The sequence below is a fragment of the Mustela nigripes genome, chromosome 1, assembly GCF_022355385.1.
Source record: "Mustela nigripes isolate SB6536 chromosome 1, MUSNIG.SB6536, whole genome shotgun sequence".
Lineage (NCBI taxonomy): Eukaryota > Metazoa > Chordata > Mammalia > Carnivora > Mustelidae > Mustela > Mustela nigripes.
This window is the reverse complement of record NC_081557.1, coordinates 115,001,415-115,016,414: the sequence shown is the minus strand read 5'-3', so window position 1 is coordinate 115,016,414 and position 15,000 is coordinate 115,001,415. Positions and strand designations below refer to the sequence as shown.

The 15,000-nt window shown below is 42.0% G+C and overlaps 1 protein-coding gene across 1 annotated transcript in view; it reads right to left on the bottom strand.

Annotated features, from left to right (window-relative positions):
• GALNTL6 (polypeptide N-acetylgalactosaminyltransferase like 6) overlaps positions 1-15,000 on the bottom strand; it is a 1,234,451-nt gene that overhangs the window by 53,104 nt on the left and 1,166,347 nt on the right. The window contains exon 10 of the mRNA XM_059393223.1: positions 11,592-11,813. Within this exon, the coding sequence (XP_059249206.1) occupies positions 11,592-11,813 (222 nt within the window). The remainder of the gene's footprint in view (positions 1-11,591; positions 11,814-15,000) is intronic.

Sequence of the window (15,000 nt, the reverse complement as noted above, 5' to 3'; positions counted from 1 at the left end):
CTGTCTGTTTATCCTTGCATTTCCAAGTAGTTTCTACCCTTACAAAAGCTGTTTTTCTATAGATTGTGGTTTCTGGTATTATCTTTTTTGGTCTCTTAAGTTTTTAACTTTTTTTCTCCCCTATCCTACCCTGTTTCAAATTAAAATTCCTACTTCTGCTCCATTTTTTTTTTAAAGGTTATTTATTTATTTATTTGACGGAGAGAGACAAGGCGAGAGAGAGAACACAAGTGGGGAGGGGGAAGTGGGAGAGGGAGAAGCAGGCTTCCCGCTGAGCAGGGCTCGATCCCAGGACCCTGGGGTCATGACCTGAGCAAAAGGTAGACTTAACAACTGAGCCACCTAGGCACCCCTCAACTTCTGCTTCCTTATAACTTGCCTTGTCTGGTATTTCTATTGTATTCTTCTTCTTTTTTTTTTTTAAAGACTTTATTTATTTGTCAGAGAGAGAGAGAGAGAGAGCAGGAGCACAGGCAGAGTGGCAGGCAGAGCAGAGGGAGAAGCAGGCTCCCTGCAGAGCAAGGAGCCCAATGTGGGACTCGATCCCAGGATGCTGGGATCATGACCCGAGCTGAAGGCAGCCACTTAACCAACTGAGCCACCAAGGTGTCCCTTCTATTGTATTCTTTAATCTCTAATCACTCTGTAAAATTTTGGTTTAGGTATGTCTCAGCAGACAGATTTGCTTTAATGGTCAATATAGAATTTTTCCTTTTAGTGTATTTCTATATACTAATTACATATTTGTGACAGCTCTGACATATTGATTTGTTATATATTTACTGTATCTACACGATCACTATGTGATCCATTTTCTTTTCTCTTTGTAATCTTTGGTATTTAATATAATCTGTATTTTTTTGTTCTACTATTTACATTAATATTATATATAATATTTGATGATTCCATTTTTTAAAAGATAATGTCTAATTTTTTTCTAAACAATACCAGTTAGTAATAATCTTTTCTCCTTTTCTTCCCTCTTCTTCAGTGTATAAACATAGGTGATATTCTTTTAACTCTAGATAATGCCTTTGGGACAATCAGTGAACTCATCCAGCTCCCACTTACTTTCTCTATTTGTTAGTTGTATTATTTCTGCATTGTCAGAACTTATAAAATTTGCATATTCTTCTATCCTTATAGCCAGTTTCTACCAGACTTTAGGTCAACCTTTTGACATCTCTTGGTTTCTTTTTTAATACTTTTATTTATTTATTTATTTATTTACTTATTTATTTGAGAGAGAGTGAGCAGCCATGCATGTTGGGGGTTGGGCAGAGGGAGAGGGGGAGAGAGAGACCCTGAGGTCATGACCTGAGCCAAAATCAAGATGTGGTCACTTAACCCACTGAGCCACCCAGGATCCCTTACTTTTCTGATTCTCATTCTCCAGTATGTTTCTCAGAAAGACTCTTGGGAAAAATAACGCATGTTTATATTCAGTGTTTATAACCATTTTTTGATGGCCTCCATACTTGAGGCATAATTTGTCTGGATATAAAATCTTTGGCTCTAAGACACCTGGGTGGCTCAGTTGGCTAAGCATCTGCCTTCGGCTCAGGTCTCATGATCTTGGGGTCCTGGGATCGAGCCCCACAGGAGCTCTGCATTCAGCGGGAGCCTGCTTTTTCCTCTCCCTCTACCCACCCCCACAGGCTCATGCTTTGTCTCTCTCTTTCTCTTTCTCAAATAAATAAATAAAATCTTAAAAAAGATCTTTGGCTCATATTTTATCTTCTGGAGCATCTTTACAATGTTTTTCATTGTTTTCTGGTACAAAATGTTTGTGCTTCAAAGTTTTAGTTAGGTTTTTTTTTTTTTTTTGCTTTGATGCGTAAAATTGCTTTTTTTCATTTAAAAAATACAATGATTTCACTAGAAATGTCTCAGTATTGAGGTTCAAATATTTTATTTTATGAAGATTTTCTTGAGTTACAGTTTTATGTGTTTGTTGTCTTTCATTCTGGGAGGAGGTTCTTTTTGTGAATTCCTGTTACATCTCCTCTGCATCTTTGTCATCCCAGCTCTTTGGTTGAGTCCTTTTGTTTCTTTTTTCTTCTTTCACTTTGTTAATTTCATTCTTCTCTCTTCTAACCTCAGTTTCTCTTACTGTGCTTTCCATGGGGTCTACTTGCCACTCTGTTCCTCCAATTTAGCCTTCATTTCTAAGAAACTCTTTTTTTCAACTCTCTTTCCACATCATCATGCTTCCTATCCTCTTGGCCATATCCTTTCTGAGCTGTTCTAATTCTGATGTGGATAGTTCCTTCAAGCTTTGATTGTTTTTACGATTCCTTTAGTCCACTTTGAATCTTATGTTGCATTTTTCCTCGTTTTTGTGGCTACATTTGTAGTATGTTTTCATTCTCTGTTGGAACTTTATTGGGTTCATTTTTATCTTTATCCCTGTCGAACATCTCTGTGTGGGGTTTTATTGTAATCTGCTTTTATTTTCTATCTATAAATAAACTCGTTTTCTTGGGCTAGTAGAAGAAAGTTCCTCTGTTGGGCTCTTTTCTCTTTGTTACTCTGATGTATTACAAACTATAGCCTCTCTGTCTCTCAGAGCTAAGTCAGATTTACAACAGCTTCCTGCCTCTGACTCCCGTGTTGTCTAGAGTTCCAAGGGCCTTTCCTTGCAAAGCAGCCTTGTCCCCTTTAACTGTGTTTGTTGTTCAGGACTTTCTGAGATCGACCTCAGACACTTCCTTCTCTTCTGTTAGAAGCTTTTGTCTCCCCAGCATCCGCAGTGTTTCATTTTGGATTAGATCATCAGCAGGTTTTTTCTTTTTTCTTTTTCTTTTTCTTTTTCCCATGAGGGCAGGTGTGGGCAACAGAAAGGAGAAGAATGAGTCTCCATCCTTCCAAAAAGAGAGCATTTTGGAGAGTTTCTGAGATAGGTGTGGGCTTCAGCATGGTCATTCCCATGGCCCCTTTCTTGTTTCTCATCATCTTTTTGTGCTTGTCCTCAGCTTGGAACCTGTGAGAATGTTTTGGAATTTTACTGGTAATTTGCAGAGTTGATTGCTTTATTTCTGTCCTGTAAAAGATTGTCTTTTTCTGGGAATGAATATTTGTTGATTTTTAATTTGCAGCTTCTAGAACTGTCAGTACTGTCTTTTTTCTTTATTACCAGCTCCACACCTCTGCCGATCCCACACAAGACCTGCAGCTGTCTGCTGCTCAGGTTACACTCACCCATATCCTGCAGTTACTTCCCCAGTTTTATGTAAGGTGATAGCCGTATTGTGTTTTTTCTTTGCCATCCTAAATGTTCTGTCTGGTTTTTGTGATTAAATAAAACCATGCTGCTGCTGTGTGTTTAGCATTGGAAATAGTATATCTTAAAGCAAGAATATTGTAGAAAATTTAGCTTTTAATTTCTGGCATCACACCTTGTGGGTTTTCATTATTTCCAATAGAATGGCAGTATTTGAATGTTAGGATGTGGAACAAAACTGTTTGCTGCAAACTTGTAGGCAATACTGGCAAAAAAACATAGGCAAAGAGCCCGGATATGTGTAGTTAGTTCTGAATGACTTGGGTCTAAAACAAGACTGGAAAAAACTGATTTGTCCTTCCCGTTTTAGGGATTGGGCTAGTAAGTTAAGCTCCTTCTGAAATTAACTTTTTATGTTAGTCTCTCTTCCCAAGGAGCCTAAGGAATAGGACATCTGGGGTGCCTGGGTGACTCAGTGCGTTAAAACCTCTGCCTTTGGCTCAGGTCATGATCCCAGGGTCCTGGGATCGAGCCCCACATCGGGTTCTCTGCTAGGCATGGAGCCTGCTTCCCTTCCTCTTTCTGCCTGCCTCTCTGCCTCCTTGTGATCTCTGTCTGTCAAATAAATAAATAAAATCTTAAAAAAAAAAAAAAAGAATAGGACATCTTATCCAGAAATTGATCAATGAGTAGGGATCATGGACAACAGAAGCTCTACAGAAAAAGTTACTCACATCTCCACAATAAGGGAAAGATCTGAGGTGAGAAGTGGTTTAGACAAATATTACAGGGTTGTTGATTAGACGGAAACAGATTTTGGAAATCTAAGCTGGTCAAAGTCAATCCTGGAAACTCAATATTAATAGGACGAAAGATAACTCAAGCAGATCAAAAAAATGTAAAGAGATAATTGTGAGAAAATAAAACATGGAGAAAGTATTTAGCTACAGAAGCAGGATGAAAGCACAGGAGCCTTTATCTTCAGATCACCCAACCCAAGATAGGCTGCTCCCAAAATCTAAGACTGAACAATGCCATTAAGGTGGATAAAGATATTTCTGTTGTGAATGTAAGGGACTACTCACTTTTAAGCAGTGCACTCTCTGTACCTCTCAGAATCTGGGACCAGGCGAGGCCAGCCAAGACCAACCGCTAAGAGCACATTGTCAGGACCCCTGGGGAAATATTGGCTCATATTCTTAACTACTGCCTGTCTGCGAATGAATAAAACCAAATTCTGAGCTCCAGAATGTATTCTGGCATCAGTCTGGATCACTTAGAATTGACCTCCACTTTTTTCCACTTTTATTCCAAGACCCCAAGAATTGTCCTCATTTTTTGTGGTGCTCATTCCTGCGCCCAACCCAAGCCTGTGGATGGTCACCAGGTTTTTAAGGCTGTCAGCTGCTGCGGAGGCCACTCAGCTCTAAGCCAGCTGTGCACTTGGTTCAAGAATGAGGTAGGAGAGAGCTCTGCCTTTGTCCGTGACTAGAAAGATGATAGTGGATTTTTTCTAGTTATGCCAATTCCTGAGGCCTGCATTGGAAATCTTGCTATGATAACTGAGTGAGCCTCAAATTCTATTAATTTTATGTCATTCTTGGAATTAGAAAGGTACCAATCGTCCTTGGAGATTAAGATGAATTAATAATTAAGCTAACATAAGCTTAAAGTTTCTTTTACTCCTGTCATGTGAACCCCCAAAGGCATATGTTTATGTGTGTAAAACATGTATCAGTATGAATACATATATTTTAAGGAGGAACAAAATAGAAAAGACAGAACGTTTTGCTTGGTATATTTATGTGACAAGAAAAAAAAAATCCGTTAGCTCTGAAACACCTCTGATTCCATTAAAGTTGGGCCAAATTGTCACTGTTATGGCACTAAGATGTGCAATTTTTTTTTTCCTTCGAAGATTTTATTTATTTGTCAGAGAGAGAGAGAGAGAGAGTGAGAGAGACAGAGAGAGCACAAGCAGGGGGAGTGGCAGGTGGAAAGAGAAGCAGGCTCCCACTGTGCAGGGACTGGGACTCCATCCTAGCACCCTAGGATCACAACCTGAGCCAAAGGCAGACACTTAACCAAATAAGCCACCCATGTGTTCCACCAAGATGTCCAGTTTTACTCAGCTGGGAATATGGAACTAAAATACATTTTATCATAAGACACTTCAAGTTTGCCTTCAACTGTCTCAACTGTTGAGAACTTAGAAAACACACAGTAAGATCTGAAAATATGATGCGGTTCTTTACGTGTTCTTACGTTTCTTTCAACCTCCATGTTGAGCTCCAGAGAAACGAATCAGCAGAGTGTACCGGCATTGCCACTGCCTGGGAAAATAAATGACAGATCAAGTCAACTCTAATGAATCCGTAGAGTGTACCGGCATTGCCACTGCCTGGGAAAATAAATGACAGATCAAGTCAACTCTAATACACTTAGAGAATGACAAATGAGCTCTGAATGACTGCTTAATTTAATGATCTGGTTTCAACAGATAGCAGCTGAATGGCAGGGCCAGTCCCCGCACGGTTGCCAAGGGAGTGGCAGGACAACCCTTCCCTGCAGCTTTCCCGCTTGCAAGACTGGGTTGCAGGGGGAGGCGGGAAAACCGTCCTCAGCGCTCCCAAGGGGACACAAGAAAGCCTCCCTCATTGTGCCAGAAGTGCTGGCTTTGACCTCTGCATGATACGGGGCAGCATTTACACAAGAATCGGTTTGAAAGTGACACCATCACATCCTCAGATGGTCCTTCAGATAACACCCCGCCTAAGGCCAAACTTCCTTTCACAGAAGCTGATAGGGAGAAATCTGAAAAGCCTGTAGGTGAGAATGTTAGGAGAAAGAGGAAGAAAGCAATTTAAAAGAAGTCAAGTGCCCCTGCAACAGAGGAGGGGAACCGGAGTTCTCGAAGGCGCCGGTCTCTGCCAACGTTCCGCAATTCCCGGTGACATTAATGTCGAGGAAGGAATTTAAATAGCAGCCGAAGCAGTTCGGCGCTGAGATGAATTTTTAAAATAAAGATTTAAAAAAAGTTTTGCACCACTGCAAGAAGACAGACGGATGCGCCCAGATTGGCACATTGAGGACAGAAAGCAGACACATCTCAAAGGCGTATCTGGGCCCGGTTGGGAAAGGCACGTTTGTCTGTTTTACATCTTTTATTCCCTCTTACACATGATATTTGGGATTCTGCAGAACTCTGCTTTTTGGACTCTAAAGGAGTACTATAAATGTCTTTAGCAAATTCATGAATTCTAAGGAGGGGAAGGGCTAAGAAAGAGAAAAATAATAGGAAATTCTGCTTCTTTCATTTAGTATCTTGACACAAAAAAGGCACTCCATATGTGCCTGGTTTAAGAATAGTTTTTCACTTTAAACTTGCTCTTACCCTATCCAGCACAGCCGTGTGGAAAAGCACACGGCTTCTATCTGAATGGCACAAAAGGATGCTCGACTTAGGACACGGCTCAAAACCCTGTTTCTGTCCCCTGGGCCGCACGCCACCCACCACTCCGCCTGGTCTGGCCACTCGCTGAGGGAGTCACTCCCGCAGGATGGAGTGACTTCTACCCTGGAGAGCACTGCTCTCTCAGATGTGACTTTAATCTCCTCTTGCCTTTAAGTAAGAAGCTGGCAGGGAGAGTTTGGAAATTGCCAGAACAGAGGATTCTCACTTTTGGATTTTTTCCCTTTTTCTCCTGAAGGTATCAGAAGAGAACATTGAGTATCTTGCTTGACTATCATGGGGACTGTAGACCTGAGAGTACATCAAGATGGGTTCCCTGAGAGTCGACCTCAAACTCTTCCTGGCCGAGCTTTCAAAGTGGTGCATGATGAACGGCCAACAAGGGAAGGCACCGAGGCTCTTCCTCCGTGTGGGGGAGCAGAGTGAGGATTCTGTGTGCCCCATGGAGGTTCTGGGCAGAGCAGTGAGTGGCAAGGGGGACAACAGGGAGCCCAAATCCTCCGTTCATTCATCATTCATTCGATTAGTGAATATTTATTATACGCATACTCTATGCCAAACACTCTTTTTAACTGCCGAAGAGTGGTAGTAACTCCACAATTCAACAAAATCTCTGTGTCATGAATCTTTCTTCCTAGTGTGAGAAATAGATGAGAAACATGATAAATGAATGCATTATAAAACTTGTAATAGAGTGATGGATGCTGAGGAGAAAAATGAAGCAGGGAAGGAGGATTGGGAATGTATAAATCTAAGTGGACGTGTGTGTGTGTGTGGACTGTTGCCCCCAGTGGGATGAACAGTGAAGGCTTTATTGAGAAGATTAATGTTTTTTGAGGAAGGATTGGAAGAAAACAGATCCTTTGAGGAAGGATCAGAAGAAAGGAGCCATAGGATTCCTGGGGCGGGAGGACTTTAAGTAGGAGGAGCAAGTGCAAAAGCCCTGGGGTGGGATTTTGCCTGGCCTGTTTGAGGAAAGGTGATGAGGCCATTGTCCTTAGAGAAGAAGAGCCCAGGGGGCGAGTAGTAAGATAAAAGGTGAGAGGGATGCAACAAGGTCAGATCATTCAGGGCATGCAGAAGGACTTTGAATTTTACCCCAACAGAGATGGTAGCCATCTCTACCATGGAGGAGTGGCCAGATCTTCCATTTTTAGTGGACTCTGTTGAGAACAAGCAAAAGGGAGGGAGGGCAGATGCAGAGAGACGAGTTAGCAGATAAATGCAATAATCCAGCCAAACTTGTCAAGGAAATGAGTAGCAGTTTATAGGCTATTTATGGCCTGTACCGTATCCTTTACAAGGTGGGTTCTAACAACCAGCGCCAAAAATTGCCTAAGCACTTCATTGTTTACCCAGAATCAGGCTGGCGCACGACAGCAGGTGGAAACCGTTCCAAGTACAAGTGCATAAAACAGCCAGTTATCCTGCTTTGGGCACGGATCTCCCATAAAGGATTCTTGTGTTTACATTGCTGGAGGTTTGTGGTTCCTTTCTAGAACCGCTTTCAAAGAGCCACAGAGTCTGCTTTTCCCTTTTCCCTTTCTTACAAAAATAGCAATTGACTTTTTTACATTTATTTAGGAGATTTGCCCATTCTAACAATTAATTTAAAGTTTATAGGAAATTTAAACAACCCTCTCATATACTGGTTTGGGTCCTGGAACAGAAAAGGGACATGAGTGAAAAAAACAGGTGAAATCTGGCTAAAATCTGTAGTTTAGTTAATAGCAGCGTACTGATGTTAATTACTTAGTTTAAATGAGCTGCGGTCAATGTGGCAAACCTTCAGAGGTTAACATCGGAAGAACTGAGGTAAACTTTGGGTACCATCTTTTGCAACTCTTCTGCAAATTTAAAATTATTCCAAAATATTAAAATTTTTTTTTTTTAAAAAGCCCTCTCCAAGGGAAAAGGAAAACATCAGAGTGATCACTTCAAAAGAGCTCTTTTCCAAGATAAAATGATCCATAGAAATATTCTTCACATTTAGTCATTTTTATCCACTGTTAAGAAGTAGGTTGCTATTGCCTCATGGATAGTTGGAAATAGTTCTCTTTTTCATGATTTCCTTTAGATCAAGCTGCATTTCAGCACTTCTCTTGCCTCCTGGATTAAATGTACAGGTACTATTTCTACTCTCAAGGATCTACTTGGGTTAGAAAATAGGTCTTTTTCACAGCTATTTACCAGTCCAAACTCTGTCACTTGTGGTTTTCCTTTCTTTTTGTCTTCCTCCAGTCTTCTAGTTTTCATTCTTGCGGTGGACCACACCTTCATTGAACAAATGCAACCGAACGCCACTGGCCTTTGAACTGTAGCCCCGTTTTCTTCTTCTTCTTCTTTTTTTCTTCTTCTTCTTCTTCTTTTTTTTTTTTTTTAAAGATTTCATTTATTTATTTGATAGACAGAGATGACAAGTAGGCAGAGAGGCAGGCAGAGAGAGAGAGGGAAGCAGGCTCCCTGCCGAGCAGAGAGCCTGACACGGGGCTCGATCCCAGGACCCTGAGATCATGACCCGAGCTGAAAAGGCAGAGGCTTAACCCACTGAGCCACCCAGACACCACCCCCCCATTTTCTTCTTTCCTGAAACCTAGATATGACCTTTTTTTTTGCTTGCTGTGCTGAAGCTTTGGGGAAAGAAATTTGCCATTGTGTTAAAAAAACAATAGCAACAAAACAAAAACCCTGATCTTCTCAATGTCTGATTGTGTAGATCATAAATGATGAATGCAAATGTTCCCGTGGGCCTGGAAAGCTACATAAAGGTGTAAGATAGTCAAATAACAACCTGCTGGCATAGCTGACCTGGCCTTCAGATGGTTATTTTGACTTTTCTTGGGCCATTGTGTCTTTTTCTCAGAAAATCGGTGGAATCTTTGAGTTTGTTTCCAAGCCAGGTGCTTTACAAATACAGGCTGTGCTTTAGTCAGGTTCGAAGGGAAAATGTGACCTGTTGCAGTTGGAAGTAGTAACCACATAGGAACCAATATATGTTTTCACATAAGATGGAGAAAAGCTTGACGAGATTTTTCACTAGCTGCGGATCAGGCAGTGATGTTGTGAGGTCTTTAAGAATATTTCTGAGTCCCTAAATCAGGACTACATTTAAATGACAACAGGTGGCAGACAGAACCTGAACCAAAAACACCTCCCAAAGGCACTCTCCTGCTTATTGAACAACAAATTCCTGTGTCATACCACGCGTTAGACTAACTAGGAAAGCTCTTCGTGGGGTCTACTTTACATTTCCACTAGAAATGAAGTCTGCGGTAGATACCTCAAACTAAGGGGAGCAGACTAATATGACTAATATTCCAGGGAAACTTTAATGAAATGTTCAAGACGCAAAGTATCAGATCAGATTGCTAACTGGCTTGAGCAGCCCGTATTAGGACCCCATGCACATTCAAAAACATTGGGCAATGAAACGTGCAGTGATGTTCTTGACCTTGACGCTCTCCTTTATGCCTCAGGTATCCCAGGCCCAGGTAGAGGAGATCCTTTTGGACCCTTTTGGCAAAACAGGCAGTGCGCATGGAACACCTTCCAAGGGGGGCTGGGACCACTCACCCAATTACGCTGCCTCCGTCTCCTGGTCACTGCTGCTACGCCCTGAGACAACCTTTATTCACAGCTTTGCCAGGCTACAGACCAGACACCAACCAGGCTAAGGCATGTTGTCCCCCCACACCACAAAACCAAAGACAATGATGAAAAGGATCCCCCTCGAGGCACCACTGTTACCTCCTGGCTTCTGAAAGCCTTGAGAACGAGGACAGTGCTAGCTTCCCACCCAGGCTGCAATTTCCCCTCATGGCCTCCCGTTAAACGCAGACTGAATTGCTAGGATAAATCCATCTTATCCAGTTTTAGTCCTTGCTTTAGCCTATGCTTTTCTATGAGCTGAAAGCTATAGTAACAGGACAGAATGGAACTGCGCCCAGCACAATAGTCCTTTCTATGCAAAACGATAAGATATTTTAAATTTGGGAACTGGGGCTATTCAGTTCTTTCCATTTTACGTCATGAAGTGAAATCGAAAAGCAGCATTCTGAGGTGGAAAGGGTAGTGCCTATTGAAGCAACCGATATGACTCCTCCATGTGCCACAGCTGTGGGTGTTATGAAAAAACATTTCTTCATGAGGCTGCATAGCAGCTCTGGCTAGGAAAATAGTCAAGCCACTCTGTTACCTCATCCATGCATATGCCAATAGCTACATGGCTATGCATGGAGGTCGGGGGGAGGGGGAGTTCTATCATGGAGATCAGGTCACACTTACTGATACTCTAGGGTAACAGCTATTTGCATACTCTGCAAGCTCTTATGGCAATTTCACTAATCTCAAATACATAGAAATATTTTCTAGGTGTGTTCCATTTGGAGAATCCATAGCAGGTCTGGGTGGGACTATCAACGCTGAGGACTGAATGTTTCTCCCTGGCAATTTCTCTTCTCGTCTCTTTCTTTCTTTCTTTCTTTCTTTCTTTCTTTCTTTCTTTCTTTCTTTTCTTTCTTTCTTTTAGATTTTATTCATTTGAGAGAGTCCAAAATGGTGGGTGTGGGGGGGGCACGGGAGGAGCAGAGGGAGAGGGAGAGGAAGAAGCAGGCTCCCTGGGAGCCCCACACGGGACTGGATTCCAGGACTCCAAGATCATGATCCCCATCCCAAGGGCAGACACTTCACGGACTGAGGACTGAGACACCCAGGAGCGATCTACACCGCCCCGCCCCCCTGGCAATTTCTAAAAAATGCCGGACATTGATTTATCAGAGGTGATTTACGCTAATCTTACTGGGCTCTAGGGCAGAGGAGCCGGTCCCTCCCGCCACCTGAGCCCAGGAGAGATGGACGCGCTGAGGCAAGAGCGGGTTTCATGCAGCCTCTCCTCACCTCCCCCCAGGCCGCCGGCGGGGGCTCCACTGGAGGGTAGTACTTAGGCACATCCCAGGCTACCGCAGCCATGAACCATTTGAAGTCCTTGCACTTGAGCTGTTTGCGCAGTTCCTTCTGGGCGGAGATGTCCCCGGTGGAGAGGTGCCTGTATTCTGGGCGCCGCTGGTAAATGTACTCGGCGAATTCATCCATCCAGGTCTCGGCCACCCGCTTCAGGTTCTGTGCAGCAGAAAAGAATGCCATTTATTTGACCTAGGCACGCAGAGGGTGATTTTCGTTGCCCTAGAACTGGAAAAAGTACAAGAAATTCGACAACCGCCCAACCGCAGGCAGCGCTGATTGGTGGTTTTTTTCAATAAATGGGAGTTTTCATAACTGGGAGGGGGTGTGATATGGTTAGTCTGAGGCCTTGCACGCATTTCTGCCTCTGGGGTTCAACGACTGGTTAGGTAATTTATCAGAGTTGTTAAATTTCAGCTTACGATTACATCAACTTTCTCATCCCTCCTGTTATTTTGTGATTATAAATTCTTTTTTATTTCTTTTTTCACGCAAAACTAAAGGAGTTGAAACTGGAGATAATGAAGTCCTTCTCAGGCATCAAATTGCTTAAACCATTTCAAGGAGCAGTTAGGATCTTGGAAAGAATGAGGACCAACAAGCTGTTAATCTTTTCTCCCAATTACAGAGACAACCCAGCATTACTAAATTCAAGACCTTGTGTTCTGATGATATTTTCTATGTACAATTCCGCTAAGCAGAATTCAGTAATTTACTGCACAATGAAGCGTAATGAAGCTAAGGGAGGCACGAACTAGCCGGGCTTCTCTGCAGATGTTTCCATGGGTGAAGGAAGCGGGAGGCTGATGATAGGGAAATAAACATGCTCCTTGGGGGCGGGAGACCGCGTGGGCTCTGGGGAGGAAGCTCAGCCCTTTCATAAGTTTTGAGACGGCTCAAATAACTCATCCACTCCAAGCCTCACATGCCTCACCTGAGAAGACACAGATAGTAATTCGCACCTACATCATGGGAGTGGTTGTAGGATTGAGTGAAGTAACATGTATAAAACAGTTGTGCTAGTACCTGGCACACAGTAGGTATTATGGATATTATTATTATTAGCAGAAAGTAATTAGAGTAATTGGAGGTCTAGTGTTGGGCTTGGCTACAGATAAACTGAATTGTTCCCGTGGTCTTTAGCTGAGATGAGATGTACTCTGACACTCCTTTAGGCATACACATGCACACACACACACACACGTGTGTGTAGATACATATATATATGTGTACATATGTATATATTAAATATAATGTAATATATATGTAATATATTTGTATGTATGTATAACATATATGTAATATAATATATATACATACATATGTATATATTAAGATTTTATTTATTTAACAGAGAGAGAGACTGAGAGAGAACACAAGCAGGTGGAGAGGCAGGCAGAGGCAGAGGAAGAAGCAGACTCCCCGCTTAGCAGGGAGTCTGATGTGGGACTTGATCCTAGGACCTTGGGATCATAACCTGAGTGGAAGGCAGATGCTTAAACAACCAAGCCACCAGGTGCCCCCAAGCTCTATCATATTAAGCACTGGTGAGAGCAACTGAGTTTTCCAGAGGGTCTGAGTTCTGATGTCCCCAGCTTGTCGCCTAGTTTCCTAGCCGGGGTCCCATAGGCTTTGGCTCTTGTTTTGTGTTTGAATTTCTTATTTCAAATGCCCAGTTGCTGTGACATGGACCCTTCCTTTCAGTTTCTCATCTGTACTTGGAAGATAACGTGAGCAGAATGACTGGTAATCTTAATAAGATCCAGGCATAAGTGACTAAAGGAAAAACTAGTGATATTTAGGAAAATCATTTTCTCTTAAAAATTATTACAAAATCCTAATTCAGGCCTGGACCTTTGCCCAGAGGTCTGCTGGGAGTCAGATCTCCAAATATCTTAGTCCTAGTAAGCTTGTGCCCTTTTCTTGTTCTGTCCTACCACCTCCACCTCCAGGGGCCCCGATGTGTCTCTCTTTCATCTAAGCTTCTCTCCATGCCACCCCCGACCACTCCCCACCCTCCCCACTACTTGCTTCCATGCGCTCCTTGGTTACTTTTGGATGCTGGCAGTCATGAGGAAGGGCTCAGTTAATACAGCAAGGTGCAGAAAAGATACAGTGCTATGACGACTACTCTGATTTCTTGGTTGCCTCTGTGTTCCTTCCTTTCCAAGACTCCTGACATTGAGAGGGTAAGAATTTTTTTCTGAGGGTTTATTATTTGCCATTGCTGTGCTGCCTGACATCCCAATAGCATTGCCTTGCCCATCAACACTTTCCACGCCCCTGACTCCAGTTTACCTAGACAGACGATCAGAGCCAAAATCAATGTTGTTTTGTAATAGCGAAGCCCTTGCCACACATTCTGCACTGCCTGATTTGTTTGGAGAAAGATAAGGAAACAGGTGATGGTGGAGACTCCTGCTTTGTGATGACGCCATGTGCTATACACACCTGTAACATTTATGTCTGAGTCTTCACCATCATCTCGCCATCCACCTTTCATTCTGATAAACGTTGTGGATGAAATGCTTGGTATTTTTATCTGTCCTTGGACAGATAATTTTTATGATTAACAAAAAGATTCAAAGATAGAATGGAAAAAATTAGTCAATAATTTATTACAACTTTATTTATATTCAAATTAGATGTTAGGCTGAGGTTCCTACTTTTATTCTAAAATCCAATTATTATTTAAAATGGAAATATTTAATTTCTACTGCTTTATGTTTCTCTGATAAATGAAAGTGAAAAAAGGCAAGGGAATATAAAAAAGCAGAGGCAAAGAGGTAAATTACCCAGGAGTAATGAGAAAATGACTTTATTAGGTAGAGACATGCCTTAAAAATTCTGATAGCTTTGTCACTAAGGTACCTATTTTGACATGTGTACATGAGCTCTTTTAGACTGTAAATTCCATCAAGTTAGGTATAGATCTGTTTTTAATTAAAAAACCCAGCACCTTGAATGATTCCAAGCACATGTGTGTGCTCATCTGGGCATGCTAATTATTAAATTAAAAATATACTATAAAATGAATGTGAACAAATTCATAATGTGTGCATATATCCAATGGTAAAGGTGCTGAAATAGGAAAAAATTGTTTAAAAGTGTTGGTACCAAAGGGTATAAATTTGTTATCTTAGATTTTTTAAAAAAGATTTTATGCATTTATTTATTTGAGTGGGGTTGGGGGGTGAAGAGCAGAGGGACAGGGACAAGCAGACTCACACTGAGTGCAGAGCCTGACGTGGGGCTTGATACCACAACCCTGAGATCACCACCTGAACCAAAACCAAGAGTCAGACACTTAACGGACTGAACCACCTTTTCTTTCTTTCTTTCTTTC